We start from the raw sequence: 23411 nt of genomic DNA, 5'->3' as shown, positions 1-23411 counted from the left end.
TGATGAAATTAAGTAATGTCCAAAAGCCAGCAAAATACCTTAAGTGAAGAAGAAGAAGTGTTGTTTCAATTTTCAACAGGGTCAACACCCAGTGCTCCCCAAGGGATAGACACGGCAAATATATCTTCTTACCAGATATTAAGACCTTTCAAGGTCTGTATTACACATCAGTGAATATTCACCTCTCACTTCGCGTATAAGCCACCTTTGCTGTTCAGCCTGCTTAATGAACGCCAGTGATGCTTTTTTCCAATATGCCTGTGAAACAACTCTCTGCTGTAAGTAGAATCTGTTAATAAACTCATGTGCTTTTAACCACTTAAGGACCAGTACTTATACGTCCTCTTTTTGAAGAGGGATGCTGCTGCTGCCACAACCGAGATATCCATATCCATCTCTTCAGGCGCCGGTCCTGTAAACGATAATGGTGGTCTCTGCGGCGGAAGATCACCATTATCGGTGGCGGGAGAATGCCCCCCCTCTCCCGTGTCCTCCGTGGCTTACCGGGCCGTCGGTAGCGGTGGAGGCGATCGGATCCTCTTCCTAGCTGGGTATGGAGACGAGTGAGAGGAAGATGGCCCCCACCTGTCTCTATACCATAGCAGGGCGGAAGCGACGTCAAAACGTCACTTCCGCCATACGTCTTAAAGACACATTTTATTGTTGTCATTTAAAAATGGGGTCTTTTTGACCCCAGATCTCATATTTAAGAGGACCTGTCATGCGTTTTTCTATTACAAGGGATGTTTACATTCCTTGTAATAGGAATAAAGGTGGATTTTTTTTTAAATAAAATCAAGTAAAAAAACGCATACGTGAGTAGCACCCGCATATGAAAACGGTGTTCAAACCACAGGTATCGCCGCAATCGTTGGAGCGAGAGCAATAATTCTAGCCCTAGACCTCCTCTAACGCAAAAGATGCAACCTATAGAATTTTTTAAACGTCGCTTATGGAGATTTTTAAGGGTAAAAGTTTGATGCCATTCCACGAGTGGGCACAATTTTGAAGCGTGATTCATTGAGTATCAATTTACTTGGCATAACATTATCTTTCACAATATAAAAAAAAATTGGGCTAACTTTACTGTTGTCTTATTTTTTAATTTGTAAGACTTGTAAGACCGCTGCGCAAATACAGTGTAACAAAAAGTATTGTAGTGACCGCCATTTTATTCTCTAGGGTGTTTTAAAAAAAACAATATATAATGTTTGGGGGTGCTAAGTAATTTTCTAGCAAAAAAAAATGTTTTAAACTTGTAAACACCAAATATCGTTCCAGGCTTGGTCCTTAAGTGGTTAATGAACACTGCACAATAAGTTTGTTTCCTCTTCTATTTGGCATATCGTTTGATCGGGTCTGAGGTTCCTTATTGACCATTATATGCATCATTGGCATCCATTAAAGTGGTTGTAAACCCTTACAGACCACTTTCACCTACAGGTAAGCCTAGAAATATCTCCTTAACCTACACGGTTTAGGAGCTATTTGCAGAAAAGACGACACTGATGTCTATGGCCATAGACAACAGCGCAGGCGCACTGAGCGTGCTGTTAGTATAGGCGATCGCGCTGTCGCTGGCGGCTCCCACGCGCATGCCGGAGCCACGTTACCCGGAAGTCACCCCGGGAGAGATGGTGGTGACGGAGGAGGCGAACGAGGGCCGCTGCGGGATCTTTGATCTCAGGTAAGTAATTCATAATGAGCTAGTATGCTATGCATACTAGCTCATTATGCCTTTGTCTTGCAGGGTGTATTTATTTTTAATTTTTTCAGGAGGCTTTACTTCCTCTTTAAGCAGGCTAAACAGTAAAGGTGGCTTATACCTGAAGTGAGAGATGAATATTCACTGATGCGTATGCATGCCTTGAAAGGTCTTAATATCTGGTAAGAAGATATATTTGCCGTGTCTATCCCTTGGGGAGCACTGGGTGTTGCACCTGTTTATAATTGGAAGAACACTTCTTTTTCTTCACTCAAGGTATTTTACTGGCTTTTGAACATTACCGTATTTATTGGGGTATAGCGCGCACCCCCTAAAGTTGCCCCGAAATTCCTGTGAAAAAAAGATTTTTGTACTTACAGTTTGGTGTCTTGCACGGCGTCCATCCGCGGCCTCGTCGGGTCCGGCGTCCGTCTGCGGCTTCAGGTGTCCTCTTCGTCTGGTCCGGCGTCCTTCTGCGGCGTCCTCGCTCGTTTCCCGCGCCGAGTTTGAATACTGCGCCGGCATATACCGAGCGCAGTACACTCGCGTATAGTCGGCAATGCTCGCGCTGACGTACAGGACGTGAGCACAAGTGTAGCCGAGACTGCCCGACTATACACGAGAGTACTGCGCTTGGTATATGTCGGCGCAGTATTCAAACTCGGCGCGGGAAAGCGGGTATCGGCGTATATCGTGCACCCACGATTTTGCCCTGATTTTCAGGGGAAAATAGTGCGCGGTATACGCCGATAAATATGGTACTTCATTTCATCACAATATTCTGCTAGATTTTAGGTAAGGGTATCAGAGTAAAGAGGGCTGCACACAAAAATGCACACCACACTTTTTAGATATTTAATTGTAAAAAAAATTTGAAAACCATTTATCATTTTCATTCCACTTCACAATTATGTACCACTTTGTGTTGGCCTATCAAATAAAATCCCAATGAAATCCATTTAAGTTTTTGGTAGTAACATGAGAAAATTTGGAAAATGTCAAGGGGTATGAATACTTTTTCAAGGCACTGTACATATATTCAAGTTAAGTGCAGACTTAGAACATTAACTTTATTCCAAAAAATGTAAAAAGCACTAGGTGATGATCATTATATATGGAGGAAAGACAGATTACCATTAGTTTATGAAGGTTTTTTTTATTGTGACGACTCAGCTTTAGACTGCATAGGCCCTTTTACACCTTTTAAAAGATAAGTAAAGGCTTTTTTTTTAGTATCAGTAGTTTAGTATTTTTTTAGTATCATACTTACTGAGGTGGATGCTGCATCGATCCCCCCAGCTCCTCTACACTGAGAACCGAGCTATCGAACACCGCCAATTGCTCGGTTCTCACAGTCCCCGACTATGACTAACTGTGAATCAGCAGCTCTCCTCTCTGCCTCCTTCTTGCACACTGGAGTGCTGAGCTGTGGAGGGGCAGAGCGGCCATCTCAGCGGCTCGCTGAGAGGCTGAGACGGGTGTCAGTCCAGGCACCTGGCGAATCCAGACTGGACTGTTTTCTTTGATGTTAGCAGAGGGCGGACCTAAGCTGAAAACAGGTCACAGGAGTGAAAAACAAATTGCACTCCTTTTGACCTATAAGAGAAGCCCAGCCAAACAAGCTTAGGTACAACCCTTTAAAAAGCTTTGTTATGCCCTTTCCTCAGCCAGTCAGTAGATGGCAGCACTATACTCGTGTAACATATGACTTGAGCAACAATTCTGCAGTGTACTACTTATCTTACTTTGTATTTTGACTTGTAAAAATGCATCTACTGTAGCAATAGTTCTATGAGCTGATAGGATATGTAATGCAGGAAACAATTCTACTGCAAATGAGCACATAAATTATGCAATGTGCTCTATTAATATGTATATATGGGACAAGCTATACAGATACCGTGTACATTTTCTAATACTAACATATTTTCATGCTAGGCACTTCTGAAACTGTAACAGTTTTTTTACTCTTATTACTGCTTACCTATAAATTGGTTTAATCCAAATGTATTAATCATTTTTAGTTCCCTGTTTTCCTCCATGGTCTGCTAAACATATATATTCATATTTGGCAGAAGCAAGATGCTTTATTAGACCCTGCAAATGTAGCAAGATGACTAACTGCTCCTAATTGTTGAATGCATATGTATATGTCCAATTTATTAGCTTTTTACTAAGTATCTGCAGTTCTCTTTTATAGCTCACATTTCTTTTAATTCCCTGTTTTTCAGTTGGACATGAAGCCGAACACTGGTCTGTGTACAGAAAGTACATCGAATTTTATGTTCTGGAGTCGAAGCTCACGGAGTTCCATGGTATGTTTTATGCTCTGGACTTATATTAATGTCATATCTGTTTAACCATTTGAGTAGCCTATAATATATAGGTGTGCTCATAAGTTTACATACCCTGGCAGAATTTGATTTCTTGGCCATTTTTCAGAGCATGTGAATGATAACACAAAAACTTTTCTTTCACTCATGGTTAGTGTTTGGCTGAAGCCATTTATTATCAATCAACTGTTTACTCTTTTTAAATCATAATCGTAACAAACTATGCAGATGACCCTGATTAAAAGTTTACATACCCTGGTTTATTTTGGCTTAATAACATGTACACAAGTTGACACAAAGGTGTTTGAATGGTTATTAAAGGTAACCATCCTCACCTGTGATCTGTTTGCTTGTAATTAGTGTGTGTGTATAAAGGGTCAATGCGTTTCTGGACTCCTGACAGACCCCTTGCATCTTTCATCCAGTGCTGCACTGATGTTTCTGGATTCTGAGTCATGAGGAAAGCAAAAGAATTGTCAAAGGATCTGTAGGAAAAGGTAGTTGAACTGTATAAAACAGGAAAGGGAAATAAAAAGATATCCAAGGAATTGAAAATGCCAATTAGCAGTGTTCAAACTCTAATCAAGAGGTGGAAAATTAGGGGTTCTGTTGAAACCAAACCACGGTCAGGTAGACCAACTAAAATTTTAGCCACAACTGCCAGGAAAATTGTTCGGGATGCAAAGAAAACCCCACAAATAACTTCAGGTGAAATACATGGCTCTCTGAAAACATGTGGTGTGGCTGTTTTAAGATGCACAATAAGGAGGCACTTGAAGAAAGATGGGCTGCATGGTCGAGTCGCCAGAAGAAAGCCATTACTACGCAAATGCCACAAAGTACAGTACGCCAAACAGCACAGAGACAAGCCTCAAACCTTATGGCACAAAGTCATTTGTAGTGATGAGACCAAAATTTGGCTTTCTTTATCGTACACCATGGGACACAGAGCCATAATCATTACATAATGGGTTGTATGGCAACAGAGGTGATTGGACACTGGCACAATCAGAGACAGTTTCCCTCCATATAACCCCTCCTATCAGGGAAGTACCTCAGTTGTACCAGTGTCTTAGGTGTAGATGCTTGGAGAATGTGCTAAGGGAGATCGGCCAAGGAACCCCCTGGGGGGCTAAAAGGAGCTATACTATTGGGTCCATCCAAGACGCCATTAATTAATACGCCATTAATTAATACGCCAAAACTGGATGGGATCCTGGCCTCATGTATGAGGCGTCGCCTGTAATGTCTCTCTTCGGAGGGCTGGGCTCTGAGGTCCAGCACTTTCGCTATAGCAGCTAAAATTCCTGGTCAGAGTCTTTTACAAGGTCCAGGGAAGAGGTCTCCTTTAAATAGGAACCCATACCCCTGAAGGTTGGCACACAACCTGCCAAGATGGGTGAAGATTGGTACTGTCTGTAAAATTCAGCAGTTAAACCTGCGGCGGGGATAAAGGTAAGAGAAAAAGGAGCCTAAGATTTTTCTAAAGGACCTTTTTCAAAATCAGAGTGGGTGTCTTCTCGTTTTCAGCCACTAGATGGAGTAACGAGCTGAGTTTTTTCCACCTCACTCTGTACAAGTGTCAGATCCGCAGGACAAGCACACTTCTCCAGCTGCAGAGCTCTGCAAGGACGGCCACCTCTCCTCTCCTCCAGAAACGCTGGTAAGGACCCAGAAAAGCAGGGGGAAGCCCTCTATGCTCCCAGGCAGCCACCATTATGATTTAGGCTGCACGGGGGGGGGGGGCGCGCTTTATCGGGGGGGGCGGAAGTGGAGGAGAGTGAGGCCGGGCGCGAGCACGCCGCTTCTTTTGAAAAATGGCACCCAGACAGGGACCAAAAAACATCCAGAGGCCAGCAACTCTTCCTGTGGGACACAGTAGCAGTTCTTTGGGGAAGCTCTATGTGGTTGGTGGGGCACTACCAAAGAGAGACACCTACTCTAGGCATGAAACTGTGTGTTGAAGTTGCATACTTGATGTAGATTGCTAAACTGAGCACAGTAGTATATGCATTTTTGTACCTCGGCTTGTTGCTTGGAAAGATGTCTTCCCTTAGAAAGGGTTCAGGGGCTAAAAGCAAGAAAGCAACGCCGCCTGAGACAGGAGGCTCTAGCAGTGCCTGCTCGGTACCTTCCTCCCCCGTAAGCCTTGATTTGCCTATACAGGAGGAGCCATTGCCACTATCAGGAATATCTCCAGTGGCACCTGGGCCTGCATATGTCACTGAGGACACTTTTTCTGCAGCCATGGAAAGATTAGAAGAGAAGATCGTTACTTTAATCGCAAGATCCTCACAAAAGGACAAAAAGCGAAGCAGATCTCCTTCGGTTGTCTTAGATCCTCTTTCAGAACGATCTGAGGAGGAGAAGGGTGAGGTAATACCTGCAGAGGACAGGGATGAGGAGTCGGACGGATCAGGGATATCAGAGGAACCCTTTTCTGCTTTCCAGATGCTAAAAGTGCAGGTGCAATGTTATGCTGAAACTCTGCGTACTGCATTCAGGTTGCCCCCTTCGGAGTTAACTGAATCACCTGTCTCCTCCCTAGGTTCATTAAGGTCTCTGCAGAGTGCATGCTCTTTTCCGGTTCATCCGTTATTAAAGAAACTTATTTACGCAGACTGGTTACATCCAGACAAGCGTTTCTCTCCTCCAAAAAAAAAAGTTTGACATTCTTTATCCTAAGGAGGAAGAATTTACCAAGAAGTTGAGTCTACTGGTGGGTTTTAAGGATCCTTAAGAAAAGAAGTTGGAATCCTTATTGAAATCTTCCTTCCTGCTGGCAGGAGCAGTTGCACAACCTGCTATAGCAGCAGGGGGCTTGTGTCAGGTCCTCAAGGACCAGGTAAAGGAAGGGCTAAAGGAGTTATCTCCAGAGCAGGTCAAATTGTGGGAAAATTTGCCTAAAGCCTTGTGTTTTACAATAGATGCTATGAAAGATTCAATACAGCAAGCATCTCGTCCTACACTCCAGCTGGTGCATATGCGCAGAATCCTTTGGCTAAAACATTGGTCTGCGGAGGCACCATGCAAAAAGCTTCTAGCGAGTTTTCCTTTCATGGTGAACGCCTCTTTGGGGAAGATTTGGAGAAATATATCCAAAACATATATTGGAAAAACTACGCTATTACCAGAGAAGAAGAAGAACAAGCGACCTTGTTTTAAACATTCTCTCTCCCCGGCTCCTGGTAAAACTACCTCCAGCCAGTGGCAACGGCATTTTCAGCCAACCACAAAAGCTAAAGAAGACCAGGTCCAGAAAAACAATAAACAGTGGGGTACAAAGGCTAGCAAGCAAAACCCCAAAGCCTCTGCATGAGGAGGCGCCACCGCTCGGCCAAGTGAGGGAACGGCTTTGTCACTTTTCAGCGGGCATGGCGGACAGAGATCCAGGACAAATGGGTAGTATCCACAGTATCCCTAGTGTACAAGCTGGAATTTCGAGAGATCCCATCTTCTCAGTTCCGAAGCTCAAGGCTCTCCAAAGATCCTCTAAAAAGAGCATCCTTCTTCAAAGGATTGGATCACTTGCTGTCCCAAGGGGTGATCACGGAAGTACTGTTAAAAGGAGCAAGGTTCAGGTTTTTATTCAAACCTCTTTGTGATCCCAAAACCAAACGGAGACATCAGACCCATTCTGGATCTAAGATCTCTAAATCAGTTTCTGAACATTCGTCATTTCCGAATGGAAACTATTCGTTCAGTGGTCGCCACCCTACAAGTCGGAGAATTCATGGCGTCTCTAGACAGGGACGCATATTTACATGTGTCTATCCATCCCGCTCACCAAAAATTTGTAAGGTTTGCGATAAAACGTCGCCACTTCCAGTTTGTGGCCCTGCCTTTTGGGGTCGCTACCGCACCCCGGGTATTTACAAAGGCACTAGCCCCTCTGCTGGCAAATCTCAGAGCACAGGGCATAGCGATAACAGCCTTTCTAGACGATCTACTTGTAATGGATCAGTCAGTGGCAGGATTACATCACGCTGTGATCACCACTATAAGATACTTGGAGCATTTGGGATGGATTGTAAACCTACAAAAATCCTCGCTACAAGCTCAAAGAAGGGTAGAATATCTGGGCATGATAATGGATACAGCCCAAAACCGGGTATTCTTACCAGAGGCAAAGATCAAGTCACTAGGAGCAAAGAGGAAACAGTCTATTCGCCTTTGCATGAGACTATTGGGGCTGTCCCATACGCCCAGTTTCATTCGAGACTACTTCAAGGTGTTATTTTAGCGGCCTGGAACAGGAAGGTCCAAGCTCTGGATTTACCCATGCGTCTGTCTTCACAGGTGCGTCAAGACTTCAGTTGGTGGTTAAAGACCAAAAACTTGCGGAACCTGGGCCAAAACCGAGAAGAGCCTGCCCATCAACTTACTAGAAATGCAGGCAAGTATTTTTAGCCCTCAAGACCTGGACAAGCAGGTTACAGGGGCACCCAGTTCGGATTCAATCCGACAATGCTACAGCTGTAGCTTACTTCAGTCACCAAGGAGGCACCCGCAGCCAGGGTGCCCAGAAGGAGGTGAATCGCATTTTGAAATGGGCAGAAGAACATGTTCCTTGTCTCTCTGCAATTTTCATTCCAGGGGTAGAGAACTGGCAAGCAGACTATTTGAGTCGCCAGCAGCAATCACCAGGAGAGTGGTCTCTCCACCCTGAAATCTTTCAGGCCATTTGTCAGAGATGGGGAACCCCAGATGTAGACTTACTATCTTCCAGGTTCAACAGGAAGTTGGACAACTTTGTGTCCAGGACGAGAGATCCTCTGGCCTACGGATCAGATGAAATCAGTTTTCACTGATCTATGCGTTTCCTCCAATCACCCTATTACAAAGGCTACTTTGCAGGATCAAGAGGAAAAGAATTCCGGTAATCTTAGTGGCCCCAGATTGGCCCAAGGAGACCTTGGTACGCCGAGATCATAAAGATGGCAGTAGGGGCAACTTGGAAGCTTCGGCTTCGGCATGATCTGCTGTCGCAAGGTCCAGTGTTCCATCCTTCCTTACAAAAGCAAAATTTGACGGTTTGGCTGCTGAGACCCACATCCTGAAAAAGCAAGGGATCTCAGGTCTGGTGCTTTCCACACTTATTAATGCCAGAAAGACAGCTTCCGGGCTTATTTACTACAGAGTCTGGATAGCATATGTTTCATGGTGTGAAACTAGTAAATGGAATCCTTAAAGATATGACATTAGTAGGATTCTCGCCCTTTGCCAGCTAGGAGTAGATATGAAATTAGCCCTTAGTACCATTAATGGTCAAATATCAGCTCTATCAGTCTTCTTTCAAAGACCGCTGGCAACTCATTCCCTAGTTCGGACTTTCATGCAAGGGGTACTGCGGACTAATCCGCCAGTCAGATCTCCCTTATGCCCATGGGATCTGAATTTAGTACTGTTTTGAACCTATTCGCCAGATTCGCTTGATCCTTTTAAGCAGGAAACTGGCATTCTTGAATTGTATCTCTTCGGCTAGAAGAGTATCTGAATTGGCAGCGCTTTCTTGTAAAAAGCCTTATTTAATTTGTCATAAGGACAAAGTTGTTTTACGACCCCATCCTGCCTTTTTGCCTAAGGTGGTGTTGGCTTTTCATTTAAAGTGGTTGTATACCCAGTCAGACGACTTTTCTTTATTAGGACAATTGCAGGTTTTAAAATCCTTTGCATTAGAAGATTGTCTCCTTACCTGCCCTCAGTGCGAGATATATGTATTATTGTGGCTCGTGACGTAGCCCGCGCATGCGCCGTTTGTCCAAACTGTCCGGCAGTCCGAGACCCGGCCGGAAGAATGCATAGTCTATGTCGGGGCTGCGTCATTTCCTATTGTCAACGTCAGCCCCGACATCTCGCGATGCCAGCAACAGTCTCTGTCTCTGATTCGCTCGACGTTCGTTTCCATAGTAACCGAAAACGAGGCTTGGATACTGCAATTGGTGTGCAAGCGCGCGATTACAGAGAGAAAAACGTAATGCGGGCGGAAGTAAAAGAGAATACAGGCACGGAACACCACAGTTGATATGGCAACGGCTATGACAGAGCAGCAGTGTTTCAAATATACAGTCTTTTTACAGTAAGAACGATTTTTGGGCTTACTCTTAGTGCCCATTTTATTCCTAATACATGTGTGGATTGTAATATTGATTAATATTACAATCCACACATTTTACAACCACTTTAAATCAGGATATTGTCCTGCCTTCTTTTTTTTCCTAATCCGCAGACAGCGGAGGAAAGATCTTTGCACTCTCTAGATCTAGTGAGAGCAATAAAGGTGCATCTGCAGGCAACCGCTCAGATACACAAAACAGATGTTTTGTTTATATTGCCAGATGGTCCCAAGAAGGGACAGGCATCATCAAAATCCGCTATTTCCAGGTGGATTCGACAAGATATTATTCAAGCCTTTGGTTTAAAAAACAGAACTCCTCCTTTTTCTGTTAGGGCGCACTCTACCAGGGCGATAAGTGCTTCATGGGCAGTGCACCACTAGGCTTCGTTGGCTCAGATCTGTAAAGCTGCAACTTGGTCTTCAGTCCACACATTTTCCAAATTTTATCAGATAGATGTGAAAGGACATGAGGATGCTGGCTTTGGGCAGTATAGAGCTTCTTGTCCGTGGCGATCTGCTTGATCTGTGTTTCCCCTCCCTCTTCATATAGGGCATTGCTCTGGGACATCCCATTATGTAATGATTATAGCTATGTGTCCAGTGGTGCACGATAAAGAAAATATCTTGGAGTACACCACGGGACACAGAGGTCCCCCCCCTTCCTATGGGAAACCTTATTGCTTTGCTACAAAACTGAGGTACTTCCCTGATGGGAGGGGTTATATGGAGGGGAACTGTCTCTAAATGGTTGTGCCAGTGTCCAATCACCTCTGGTGACCATACAACCCATTATGTAATGATTATGGCTCTGTCATCATGCAATGCTGTACCCAAATGAGCTTTATATAATTTTTTTGAGACAGAGCTTTCTTTTGGTGGCATTTAATAACCACTTATTTGGCATTTTATATATATATATATATATATATATATATATATATATATATATATATATATAAAAAGTGTCTCTTACTTTTTGTTAATATATAAATGCCAGAATAGTATCAAAATCTCTAAAATGGTGACATGAAGAGAAAAAAGGAGGAGCCTCTAATAGTGGGATTTTTAACGACGCAACGCTTCCATTGTTTGGAGTGCAGTTGGAATGCAAATCTGTATTTTTATGGGGTTTTTCTTTCAATGCCTGAGTATTTTTAATTGATGGAAGTACAAATGTAATCTTTTCATTAAACTGAATATACTACACTGTAGCCCTGTTCCAATGTTTTTGAGACCTGTTGCTACTGTCAATTTCAAAATTGCCTTTAATTTTTTCTTAAAAATAGTACATTTGCTCAATTTAAACATTTGATATGTTTTCTATATTCTATTGTGAATAAAATATGGGTTTATGAGATTTGCATTGTATCTTTCATTATACAAATAATGGTTTCTCTAGTAAAACTGTACAAAACTCTGGGTCTTTAACCACTTGCCGACCACACTATAGCCAAATTATTTTTTTTTGGGGGGGGCGTACATTGACGCCCTCCCAGAATCCGGCCACGTGGGAGTATCCGTGACCGCCGGCCATTAATGGCTGTGTGTTGAGTTATTGTGAGGGAACAGCAAATTTACAGTTATACAAGCTGTACACTTACTACTTTACATTGTAGCAAAGGGTAATTTTTTCAGTGTTGTCTCATGAAAAGATATAATAAAATATTGACAAAAATGTGAGGGATGTACTCACTTTTGTGAGATACTGTATGTTTGCATGTCACAATATTCTCATTTTGACGATTTGGGAAAACTACCAAGGATTCCTCTCTTCCTTTCCTTATCATAAATACATCATCTATATACCTCATCTATATACCTCTCGTACAGTAACAATCCTTCTGGTCTATCTCTAAAGAATGTAACATGCTTCCATTTGCCATAAGACATTGGCCACATTTGGGCACACTCACAATCTGTATACATACTTTTTTTTCTTCTGTGAGTCTTCAGTCTGATCACATCTTTCAGGGTCCTCTTCCTTCTCTCCTGTTCTTAGCAGTGGGTGGGCCCTGAATTCTACAGAGCAACACCACAAAATGATGTGACAACTCTAAATGCAGCCTTTCCCTGTGAACTCTGGATGGTTGGATGATGTACCTCCAGAGTACAGGTCTCCAATGCCCTGGGTTCACAGGAAGTGAGTTAAACAACTCTGGTTGTCATTCAGTTGGAAGACTGGCAACATCTAGTGGCAGACAACAATTACTGCAGGGAACAGTATCAGAGAGAGAGTTTTTTTGTAGTCAGAGCTGCTTTTTTATATTAAATTAAAATGTAATCAAGTGCATAACCCACTTTTTACATGTAAGTAAGTAAATAAATAAATAAATAAAATGCGTATCAAATCAATAAAACCACAAATTGATTGTTGACTAAAAGTACATATTACAGTGGAACTGCCACCCCAATTGTTTTTTGTTTGTTTGTTTTAGGTAGAATGGGGAAGGGTTTTTAAGCTCTGTTAAAGGGGTTGTAAAGACAAAAATATTTTCCTCTTAAATTAAAGTCTGACAGTAGCTAATAAAGTAAAAAGTAATGTTTTGCATTATAACTAGTTTGATACCTGTTGAAATCGAGCTGTTTTACACCTCCGTCACTCCTGAATCATTATTCTCACTGACTTCCTGGTTTGCGGTGCGCATTCATTCTTGCTACATCACGGCCTAATGGAAACTAGAGTTGCCATTAGGCTTGGCCTCCATGCCTGTGAGGCATCTTCACGCAGGGCTGTAGTCATAGGGAGGGGGTGAGCACATTCTGCTTTCCACCATGCAAAACGGCTCAGATGCTGGTGGAAAGCAAGAAGAGGAGAGACAGGAAATGGCATTTTCAAACCTGGACTACTGTATTTTGGAGGTCAAAAGGAAAAACGAGGTAAGTGATATTTAAATGCTCTAGCTTACAGCAATCAATTGATCTAATAAAAAACGAACCTTTAGTGTTCCTTTAAGTTTTGTTTGCTGTTTGGGAGATTTTCCCTCAATTTGTGTCCCAGTGATTTACAAACCACATAAGCGAAAGTGAAATAAAAATGTCATGATTTTTTGAGCAGTTTTGGCATTATGGGTGCATTTAGCTACAGTCCCAATACTTGGGCTCTGAAAAGGTGATTGGTAATCTCATGTTCCTGGATGGATTAAAGACTTATCATTTTAGCTGCCAGTGATCTATTTCAAGGCTTATTATAGCATTTTGTAGAAATTGATATACAAGATGAATTGCATCTGGCCTTTTCTCTCAGGAAATATTTATGGAACTAGGCACATGTCAGGAATGTCTACGTTCCTTTTTTCCTGATTAATAATTTATCTTCGGAAACCTTTGATAACTACTTTCCTTTCCTTGTTTCATTCAGGAAGTTAAAGCAGGAAATGTTTTTACTTATGCTGATTATGTGCTGTTGGCATTTAGTGATCCATTTAGTGATTTGTTCATTATTGACATCTTTGAAGCTATTAACGCCCTTAAGAATAATATCACCTTTGATATTTCCTCTAATCTCCAAGAAAATGTGCAAAGTCACTTTACCAAGGGTGATTAAATAAAATGATTGCCTGTAAATCCCTGTGGTTGTGTTGAAACATTTAAAACCATTTTATTGTTGAAATCTACATATCTCTGCCTTAGACCGGCCATACACAGTTCGAATCTCCGCCGGTTCAGCAGGGACCACCCAACATTCGAACCGTTAATGGGCAGTCTGAAATGGGCAGTCTGAATGTACCAAGTTGATTGATCAACTTGGGTACAACCAGCCTGCTGGATTCTCTTGTGATTATCGTTAGCGGCTGCTATAGCGATAATACAAAAAAACAAAAATAATTGAGCGCACTCCTGAAATGTACTGATAAACCTATTAACCACTTAAGCCCCGGACCTTTAGGCAGCTAAATGCCCAGGCCAGGTTTTGCGATTCGGCACTGCGTCGCTTTAACAGACAATTGCGCGGTCGTGCGACGTGGCTCTCAAACAAAATTGGCGTCCTTTTTTCCCCACAAATAGAGCTTTCTTTTGGTGGTATTTGATCACCTCTGCGGTTTTTGAAAAAAATGCAATATTTTTTACTTTTTGCTGTAATAAATATCCCCCAAAAACATATATAAAAAAATTTTTTTCCTCAGTTTAGGCCGATACGTATTCTTCTACCTATTTTTTGTAAAAAAAATCGCAATAAGCGTTTATCGATTGGTTTGCGCAAAATTTATAGCGTTTACAAAATAAGGGATATTTTTATTGCATTTTAATATTTTTTTTTTTTTTTTACTACTAATGGCGGCGATCAGCGATTTTTTTCGTGACTGCGACATTATGGCGGACACTTCGGACAATTTTGACACATTTTTGGGACCATTGTCATTTTCACAGCAAAAAATGCATTTAAATTGCATTCTTTATTGTGAAAATGACAGTTGCAGTTTGGGAGTTAACCACAGGGGGCGCTGAATGTGTAAGGCTTCACCTAGTGTGTGTTTACAACAGTAGGGGGGTGTGGCTGTAGGTCTGATGTCATCGATTGTGTCTCCCCTATAAAGGGGATGACACGATCGATGCGCCGCCACAGTGAAGCACGGGGAAGCCGTGTTTACATACGGCTCTCCCCGCTCTTCAGCTCCGGGGAGCGATCGCGACGGAGCGGCTATAAACAAATAGCCGCGCCGTCGTCCCGGATCGCGACCCAAGGTAAGCCGCACGCAGGGGAGAGGGTCCCGATCGGACCCCCGACCCGCGGAAAGGCAAGGACGTATATATACGCCCATCCGTGCCATTTTGCGGACGGAAATAGTCGTGCGGCCGGCGTTAACTGGTTAAAGGGGGGGGGGAGAGGGAACAGTTAGGGAAGAAGGGGCACTAGTCACAGCAAGTGATCTAAAGATGATTAATGGAATTGCATCAGTCCATAATAAATGTCCATTAACATAAAGTATAAAGCTTCTGCTGCGTGGCAGCCGGCTGACAGATGAAGTGATCTGAAGGACAACAAGAAAGGAGAGAGAGCGGCGCCTTCTAAGCGTAGCAAGTGTGTATTTATTGAAATAAAATCATTAAAGTTTTATACTCACAAATGGAGCAATATGACAGGCATCAAAGATAAAAGTTCATCCGCTGGGGTCCCTGGAAGGACTGTGGTCACTCGGTGTCCGAAGGACTGGATACATTGGTTCCCGAATGACATTGGTTTCCTCAGTTAACAAGTTAGCCAATAGGATCATTTCCAGCCGGCCCACTTGTGCTCATATTCCCCTTTGCAAGATGGCCCCTCCCGTGCCTGAAGAAGAGACACGCATGTCTCGAACGCGCGCATCCTTCCGCTGAACCCTGACCCGGAAGTGACGCCAATCCATCAGCACACTCGGGAAACAAGCTCCCCTTCTCCAGTGTTCCGAGGGCGTTCGGCTCCCACCATCGCTGCCATCTGAGGCAAGGGAACCAGCTGTATCCAGTCCTTCGGACACCGAGTGACCACAGTCCTTCCAGGGACCCCAGCGGATGAACTTTTATCTTTGATGCCTGTCATATTGCTCCATTTGTGAGTACATTACTTTTATGATTTTATTTCAATAAATACTCACTTGCTACGCTTAGAAGGCGCCGCTCTCTCTCCTTTCTTGCTATAGCGATAATCACTGTCTTCTCCCAACAGGAACGTCTTTTCCCACTGAGCAGGCGGATGACAGGTCCGTCTATGCTCAGCGTGCAGAGACAGACCTGTCAGAGCCCCACTCTCCTCTATGGTGAGATCGGATGAAAACGGACCACATGTCCCTTTTCATCCCATTAGATCCGATCCGCCAGACAGATGGAGAATAGGGTCACTATCCTGGATTTCACGGACAGGATCAGATCAGACAGCAGCGGGTCAGGTCCGCCTGGAAAAACTGACAAGCGGACCAGATCGGAAAGTCTGTGTGAAAGGGGCCTTACTCATTATTGCTGTATTTCTCCCTGTTTGGAAAATTTATGGTCACATTTTTTTATATTAAACTGTTTTAAGAAACAAAGATAAATAGTTAAATTGAATCAGGATTAGGAAGCTTTAGTGGTGATGATTGCTCTGTTAATTTTCGTATCATGAATTTTTTACATGGTATCTTGTCTTGTTTCTTTTCCTTGTTTGGTGGTATACAATGACACTATCTCTAATAAAAAAATCTTTGCAACTACAAAAAGCACCCCTGGCATTTTATAGTTCATCCCAGCCTCTTGCTTTTACTGGACAACTTGGTCTGCATGTAAACATGTAAGAAAACAAAAATAATGTCTCTCGCAACCCATGAAAAAAAAACGTAGCAGCTTACCAGTCCATAGATATGGCGGCTGCCTTAGTTTATATTTTTCGGGCTAGAAACATTTTTATCAAGTACAGAAGATATCCACTGATCTTGCCCTTGTCGCTTCTTGTGAGCTAACCTGAAAGCACAAGGCTTTTCAATTATTAGTATTTTTTTCCAATGGCATGTGAAGTTGGATGTAACTTAGGCCTCATTCACACGGACACCTGTTCGGGTCCGCCTGTCAGTTTTGATGGCGGACCTGAACGGCCGATCCATGCATCCCTATGGAGCGTCGGATGTCAGCGGAGACATGTCCGCTGACATCCGACCTGCTAAAAACAGATGTATGGGGGGCACATCCCCATCCGTCCATGCGGATCGGATCGGGTAAGATCTGATGAAAACGGACATGCTGTCCGTTTTCATCAGATCGCTCCGTAGGAGACAGCGGTGCCCGACAAGCCCCTCCCCGCTCAGTGAGCAGAGAGGAGCTTGTCATCCGTCGGCTCAGCGGAGATCTGCGGACTGATCTCCCGCTGAGCTGGCGGGAGCAGGCAGACTCCATAGGAACGGAGTCCGCCAAGTGTGAATGGAGCCTTTGACATATTTTGTACCGTGGCAGCATGTGAAGCAGAAGACTTTGTATGAGCACTGAAGTATGTGTTTTAAATGGATTTTTGTAAGATTTATAAATAAATATTTTTAAATAAACCTATTGGGTAGGTGTAGAATTTGTGGATTCATTTTATATATACATTTAATGTATTTCACAGGTACATTTCCTGATGCCCAGCTTCCATCAAAAAGGATTATTGGCCCCAAAAACTATGAATTTTTAAAATCCAAAAGAGAGGAATTCGAGGAGTATTTACAGGTATGCAATTTAATTTTTTTTTTTAATTTTACAAGAACTGTAAGCTGTTAAATACATGTACAATCCTACATGTGAATAGTATAATGCTTTTTCAGAACTTGCTCTTGACAGCTATTGTGCAGCTACTGTATTTCAGCACTTTTGTTGGTTGTTTTAGGATCAGACGAAGAACCTTGGTGGTACAATTTCCTTAAATCTTGCTGAGCTACTGATAAAAAAATAAGTGGATGTCGCTGTAACAGGGACTCTAACTTTAATAAAAACTTTGAGTTCCTAACACTTGACGCTTAAGCCAAAACTAAAAACAAAGCTGTATTTCTACTAAATCAGAATGGTGCTTCCTGCAATCAGCACCTTGTCTGTAGGCACAGTAGGTCAAACAAATTGAAAACTCAGATACATCTATTCATTTTAATAGGCTGTTTGTTTTCTCTTATTCCAGAACCTATTACAACATCCAGAGCTTAGTAACAGCCAGTTGTTAGCAGATTTCCTGTCACCTAACAGCCTGGAAACACAGTTTCATGACAAGATCCTTCCAGATGTCAACCTTGGTAAATTGTATTCTTTATACAAAGAGAATTGTTTATTTCAGGAACAAAAAAGTGTAGATTTATTTATGTAGTTAAAACTGAATTAACATGTACAGTATCTTGCCTAATATTATTGTTCCTGTCATTACTCTCTGACTTTCTCTTGTAGGTAAAATGATCAAGTCTGTACCAGGAAAATTAATCAAAGAGGTAAATTGTTATCTACTACGTAAACAACTTAAAGTTACATTTATGTTGCTTAAAGTGTAGTAAATACAAAGCAAAAACAAGCATGTCATACTTACCTGCTTTGTGCATTATTTTTGCGCAGAGCAGCCCCGATCCTCCTCTTTTCGGGACCCCTGCCTGCGCTCCTGGCTCCTCTTCAGCCAGTGCCCCCAATAGCAAGTCGCTTGCTCTGGGAGCACAGGTGTGTGCTCGCTCCTGAGCCCCGCTCCACGCATCCAAAAGATACACAGAGCTGTGGCCCCTGAGAGACCCCCACTCTCTCCTAATCGGCTCACTGGCTGTGATTGACAGTAGCAGAAGCCAATGGCTCGCTCTATCTCAGCCAATGAGGAATGAGAGGTCCAGAAGAAGTGAGCTCTCTTGCACATCACTGGATCAAGAGGGAGCTCAGATATTTTAGCCTTTAACCATTTGCCGAACGTCCGCCACAGTTATACTGCGGCAGGTCGGCTCTATTGCACGAAGCGCCGTACCGGTATGGCGTTTTGTGTAATAGATACAGTGGGTGGTTGCGATGTCTGCAGGCCACCCATGATTGCTCCACAGAGAGGCAAAAAGGGGATCTTCCAGTGTAAACCGTTCTGTCAGGGGGACTACAGTATGATCATCTGTTTCTAGTGATTAGGAACGGCGATCTCTCTGTACTTGCAGTCACTCCACTCCCCCCACAGTTAGAAACACCTCCCTAGAACACACGTAACCCCTTGATCACCACTAGTGTTAACCTCTTTCGTGCCAGTGTCATTTATGTTGCAGTCCCGCTAAAGAACACTGATCACTGCCATTTCTAGTAAAAAATATATATATAATAAAAATGCCATAAATCTCTCCTCTATTTTGTAGAGGCTATAACTTTTGCACAAATCAATCAATATACACTTATTGCGATTTTTATTTACAAAAATATGTAGAAGAATACATATTGAACTAAACTGATGAAGAAATTATTTTTTAACTTTTTTGGGGGGGGGGGGGATATTTATTATAGCAAAAAGTAAAAAAATATTGTTTTTTGTTTTTCAAAACTGTCATTCTTTTTTTGTTTATAACGCAAAAAAAAAAAACTGCAGAGGTGATCAAATACCACCAAAAGAAAGCTCTATTTGTGGTAAAAAAAAGTACATCAGTTTTGTTTGGAAACAGCGTCGTATGACTGTGCAAGTGTCAGTTAATGCGACTCAGTTCTGTATCACAAAAAAATGGCCTGGTCATTAAGGGGGGTAAATCCTTCTGGGGCTGAAGTGATTAAAAACACTTTTAAGGAAATGTGTAACACTGTAATAAATATAGAGGCTGCTATTGTTGGCCTCTCATTCTGAAAATGCTATTTGCATGGCCTTCATGCTGATCCATTGGTTTCAATAAATATATTGAACTGGAGCAAGTATGCAGATCAGTTCTGACTCTACCTTCTTGTTTTTAACCACAGATGTAGAAAGTAATGAAACCTGAAAGATTCAAGCAGCTAGAATTTTTTAGTAGAAGGTCTGCATGAGCAGCTCCCCAGCTCCCCCTTTTATATATATATATATATATATATATATATATATATATATATATATATATATATATATATATTTATCAGTACAAGATTACTTTGTTTTCTGTCTGTACTAAATGGTGTTCTTGTTTGCAGAAAGGACAACACCTGGAACTCTTCATTATGAACTTCATCGACTCATGTGAATCCCCAAAACCCAAACCAAGCAGACCAGAGCTGACTATACTCAGCCCCACTTCAGAAAATGATAAAAAGGTGTGCAGCAAGACCCTCACAATGTCTCTTTACAAACCTATGTTCTAGTTTTAATGTATTATCATTAGCGTTATCCAGCTATTACTATACGTTGCCAGTGAATTTCGTGGCAAAGGTATTTATTTAGGCCCATGGGCCCGGATTCACAGACATCGGCGCATATATATGCCGCCGTAGCGTTATCTCCTTTACGCTACGCCGACGCAGCTCAGAGAGGCAAGCATGGAATTCACAAAGCACTTCCTCTCAAAACTGCGCTGGGTTTCCTAGGCGTAAGCCGGCGTTGGTGGAAGTGGGCGTGAGCCATGCAAATGTGGCGTGACCCCATGCAAATGATGGGCCGAGTGCCAGACAGATACGTATAACGAACCGCGCATGCGCCGTCCCGTGGATGCATCTCAGTGCGCATGCTCACAATCACGTCGGAACAACTGCCTAAGATACGTCGGATCACTGCCTACGGCGTGAACGTAACCTACGCCTAGTCATATTCATGTCCAACGTAAACTCCGTAAAATACGCGGGCTTGTGTTCCCTGGTGCAGCCCTTTGCATGGATGCTGCTGAGTTACACCTGCTTTATAGGGCTTAACTTTACGCCGGACGTACAACTGGCGCGCACCAGTCGTAGCCTGTGTCGGGCGCATGTACGATCGTGAATCGGCGTATCTCCCTCATTTTTAAATTTGAATATAAAATCAATGGGAGCGCCAAATGCGTCCAGCGTAAATATGCGCCCACTCTACGCCGGCGTAGGCAAGTTACGTCGGTGGAATGAAGCCTGTTTTTAGGCGTATCTTAGTTTTGTGGACACGGCGCACAGATACGACGGCGCATATTTGCACTTATGCGGCATATCTCGAGATACGTCGGCGCAAGTGCTTTGTGAATCCGGGCCATGATATTTATTTTTAAGTTATTGTGCTGAAAGATGTGTACATTCTCTTGGATGTATTTGCCCAAGGAGGTTGTTTTCCCTATTTAAATGACATTTTCAATAAGTGCTGCAGAGGAATAAACTAATGTTAGTATTACATTAAGGTACTAGTAGTGGTACGACCCTCACTGTATACATTTTATTGTATGAATGGGGCACCATCCCTACTGTGAAAGCAACTAGAAAATGTCCCCCTTCACCTTTACCAAGGAGAGGTAGGAGGGGGCAGAGGGATAAAATGGGACATTAAATGTGCCGCCAGAGAGAATACAGTCAATATGAATGTAAAACATAAGTCTTTATTAACAAAGTTTAAAACACAATAAAATACAAAATATCCTTTGCCATGTGCCTATATCCTCAAATGTTATATATATATATATATATATATATATATATATATATATATATATATATATATATATATAAAATAAAACTAATGAATGGCATAAAATGGATTGACGCGTTTCACAAAAAAGGCGCTTCCTCAGGATCCATGCCTCTTGATTATATGTTTGTTGTTTATCTATGAAAATAATTAATGAAATACATTCAATTCCAGACAGAAGATTCAGCAAATGAATATGTCATGGTTAGGACTGAATTTTTGCTACACAAAGTATGTGACCAAGGGCTTATGCTTTCAGCACTGGAGAGAATTCACCCCCATCTCAGGGGGGCAATCTTAAATGTATTCTGTAAAGGGAACGTAGATGGTTTTGTAAATTGTAGGTAAAAGGCGAAGGGGAAAATTTCCTAATATTGTTAATACATTGGGAAAAGATACAAAACTTTGGATATCCCTGAGACACACTGCCGCCTTGGTTTAATTATCAGGAACTAGAAGCTAAATCAGTCTGTATAAGTTACTAATTAAATACTAATTCAAAATGGTTCTCCTTCAAAACTATGGGCACAAATAACAGGGAGACTTGTAATGGAAGTATCGCACCACCTGCATACTAGAAAATGGTCATCCTTTGAAATCGTATGCACAAACAAGAAGGAGGTTTATAGGAAACGCTATAAAGGGTCCAGAAGTCACTTTGTTGAAGCTAGAGAATTCATTAACTCATTAGCTGAGAGAAAAAAAAGGAACCATTCTAAAATATGCAAACCGCAAAATAGATAAATGTGTTATTGCTGCAATACACCTTTTTAGGGTGGAGTATGTTTTCAGAGTGCTGTATTAAATATGATGATATCTGTTTCTTAGCTTTTTAACGATTTATACAAGAATAATGCCAACCGATCTGACAATACAGAAAGGAAGCATAACCAGAATTGTTTCATGGAAGTGATGACTGTGGAAGGGGTTTATGATTATCTTATGTACATAGGTAAGTCAAAAGATACAATAAACTGTTTGTGCTTGAGTTAGTTGTACTACTTTCCCTGTTCGTCTTTCAGGACAGGTACTGTAGAGAGACACAGGCTCCTCCCCTCACAGGAAACACCGCCTTCCAATTAAGAATTTAAGCCTCATCCTCCCTCAGCTCCTCAGTTTATAGTGTTTCCTCCGGAGGGGAGACACCGCTGGGGGCCAAGGGCCAGACAGCTGGGGAAGCTGAGGCCAGTTTTCCTGAGAGGGGGGACCTGTTCTCCCTGGGCTCAGGGCTATTTTTTAAACGCATGGCGTCCTGGTTGACTGGGGAAGTCACTTACCCAGGACATCGCCGTGTAGCGTCCCGCGGACATTCCTGGGGTGGATTCAGCCGCGGAGGCCTATTCACTCAATGCACAGGGGTGGCGCTGCAGGCGGGGTGCACGCTCCCTGTGAGATTTCACAGTCGGCCAGGAGCTGGGCCGGACCGGATGACGAGTGACGTCAGTTCCGGGGGGGGCGGGCACTTCCGCCGGATACGCGTCACTGGTCCCGGACGCTGCAGTGTGAAAAGGCCTGACGCTGGGCTGGTGCGGCCTCTCTCTTCTCAGCCGTAGGGTCGGCGTTTTGGCAGGCAGTCGCGACCACATTCCTCAGCGAGATGTCGGAAGCAGAGGCTTCCCGTGCACCTCCGGATGACGACAGCACCAGCCACTCTAAGGTAAGGAGAACCCTGGGGTGGTGTTCCCTTATCATGTTGTACAGCTTCACTGGTGATTTTTTTGTTTTCTTCTCCTGGTGGTCGGGGAGTTTGTTAGTGTAGTGTGTCTGGAACCCTGGTGGTGGTTGGTCCTAGAACACTCCTGGTGGTTACCTGTGTTATGCGCTGGTCTCTCTTTTAATCTAGCCTCCACTTTCTTCTGTGTTTTTCAGAAATCCACAGAAAAATCAGCCCACAGCAGGAAGAAATGCCCTTCCTGCAGATCTTCACTTAGTGAGAGTTGGAACAAAGCACTTTGCAGGAGATGTATTGAGGGGCTGGTTAAAGAAAGGGAGGCAGAGCAGGCATCTGAATTAGCAGCTTCTATGAAAGAGCTTTCTGGCACCTTTCAATCGTTTAAAGATATTTTTGCTAATTTTCAATTGCCCCAAAGCAGCCCTTCTGTAGCGCAACAGGTAATTCCACCGAATCCTGAGGTTCTTCCCTCTGGGAGTAGAGAGAAACCTGCGGATATCAGAGAGGATGCTGAGGAGGAGCAAGACAGTGCCGCTTCTAGCTCCCAAGAGGAGTCAGATAGTGAGAAGACA

At 42.9% G+C, this 23411-nt stretch overlaps 1 protein-coding gene across 2 annotated transcripts in view; it reads left to right on the top strand.

Moving 5' to 3' along the window:
- Positions 1 to 23411, top strand: part of SNX14 (sorting nexin 14) — a 112767-nt gene that overhangs the window by 52034 nt on the left and 37322 nt on the right. For both annotated transcript variants that reach the window (XM_040350052.1, XM_040350053.1), the window contains 6 exons: positions 3937 to 4020; positions 17205 to 17305; positions 17748 to 17859; positions 18008 to 18048; positions 19724 to 19843; positions 21996 to 22119. In XM_040350052.1, the coding sequence (XP_040205986.1) occupies positions 3937 to 4020; positions 17205 to 17305; positions 17748 to 17859; positions 18008 to 18048; positions 19724 to 19843; positions 21996 to 22119 (582 nt within the window). The remainder of the gene's footprint in view (positions 1 to 3936; positions 4021 to 17204; positions 17306 to 17747; positions 17860 to 18007; positions 18049 to 19723; positions 19844 to 21995; positions 22120 to 23411) is intronic.

The sequence above is a fragment of the Rana temporaria genome, chromosome 4 (genome assembly GCF_905171775.1).
Source record: "Rana temporaria chromosome 4, aRanTem1.1, whole genome shotgun sequence".
NCBI lineage: Eukaryota > Metazoa > Chordata > Amphibia > Anura > Ranidae > Rana > Rana temporaria.
Note: the sequence above shows the minus strand (reverse complement) of the source record. Positions and strands in the feature narration are given on the sequence as shown.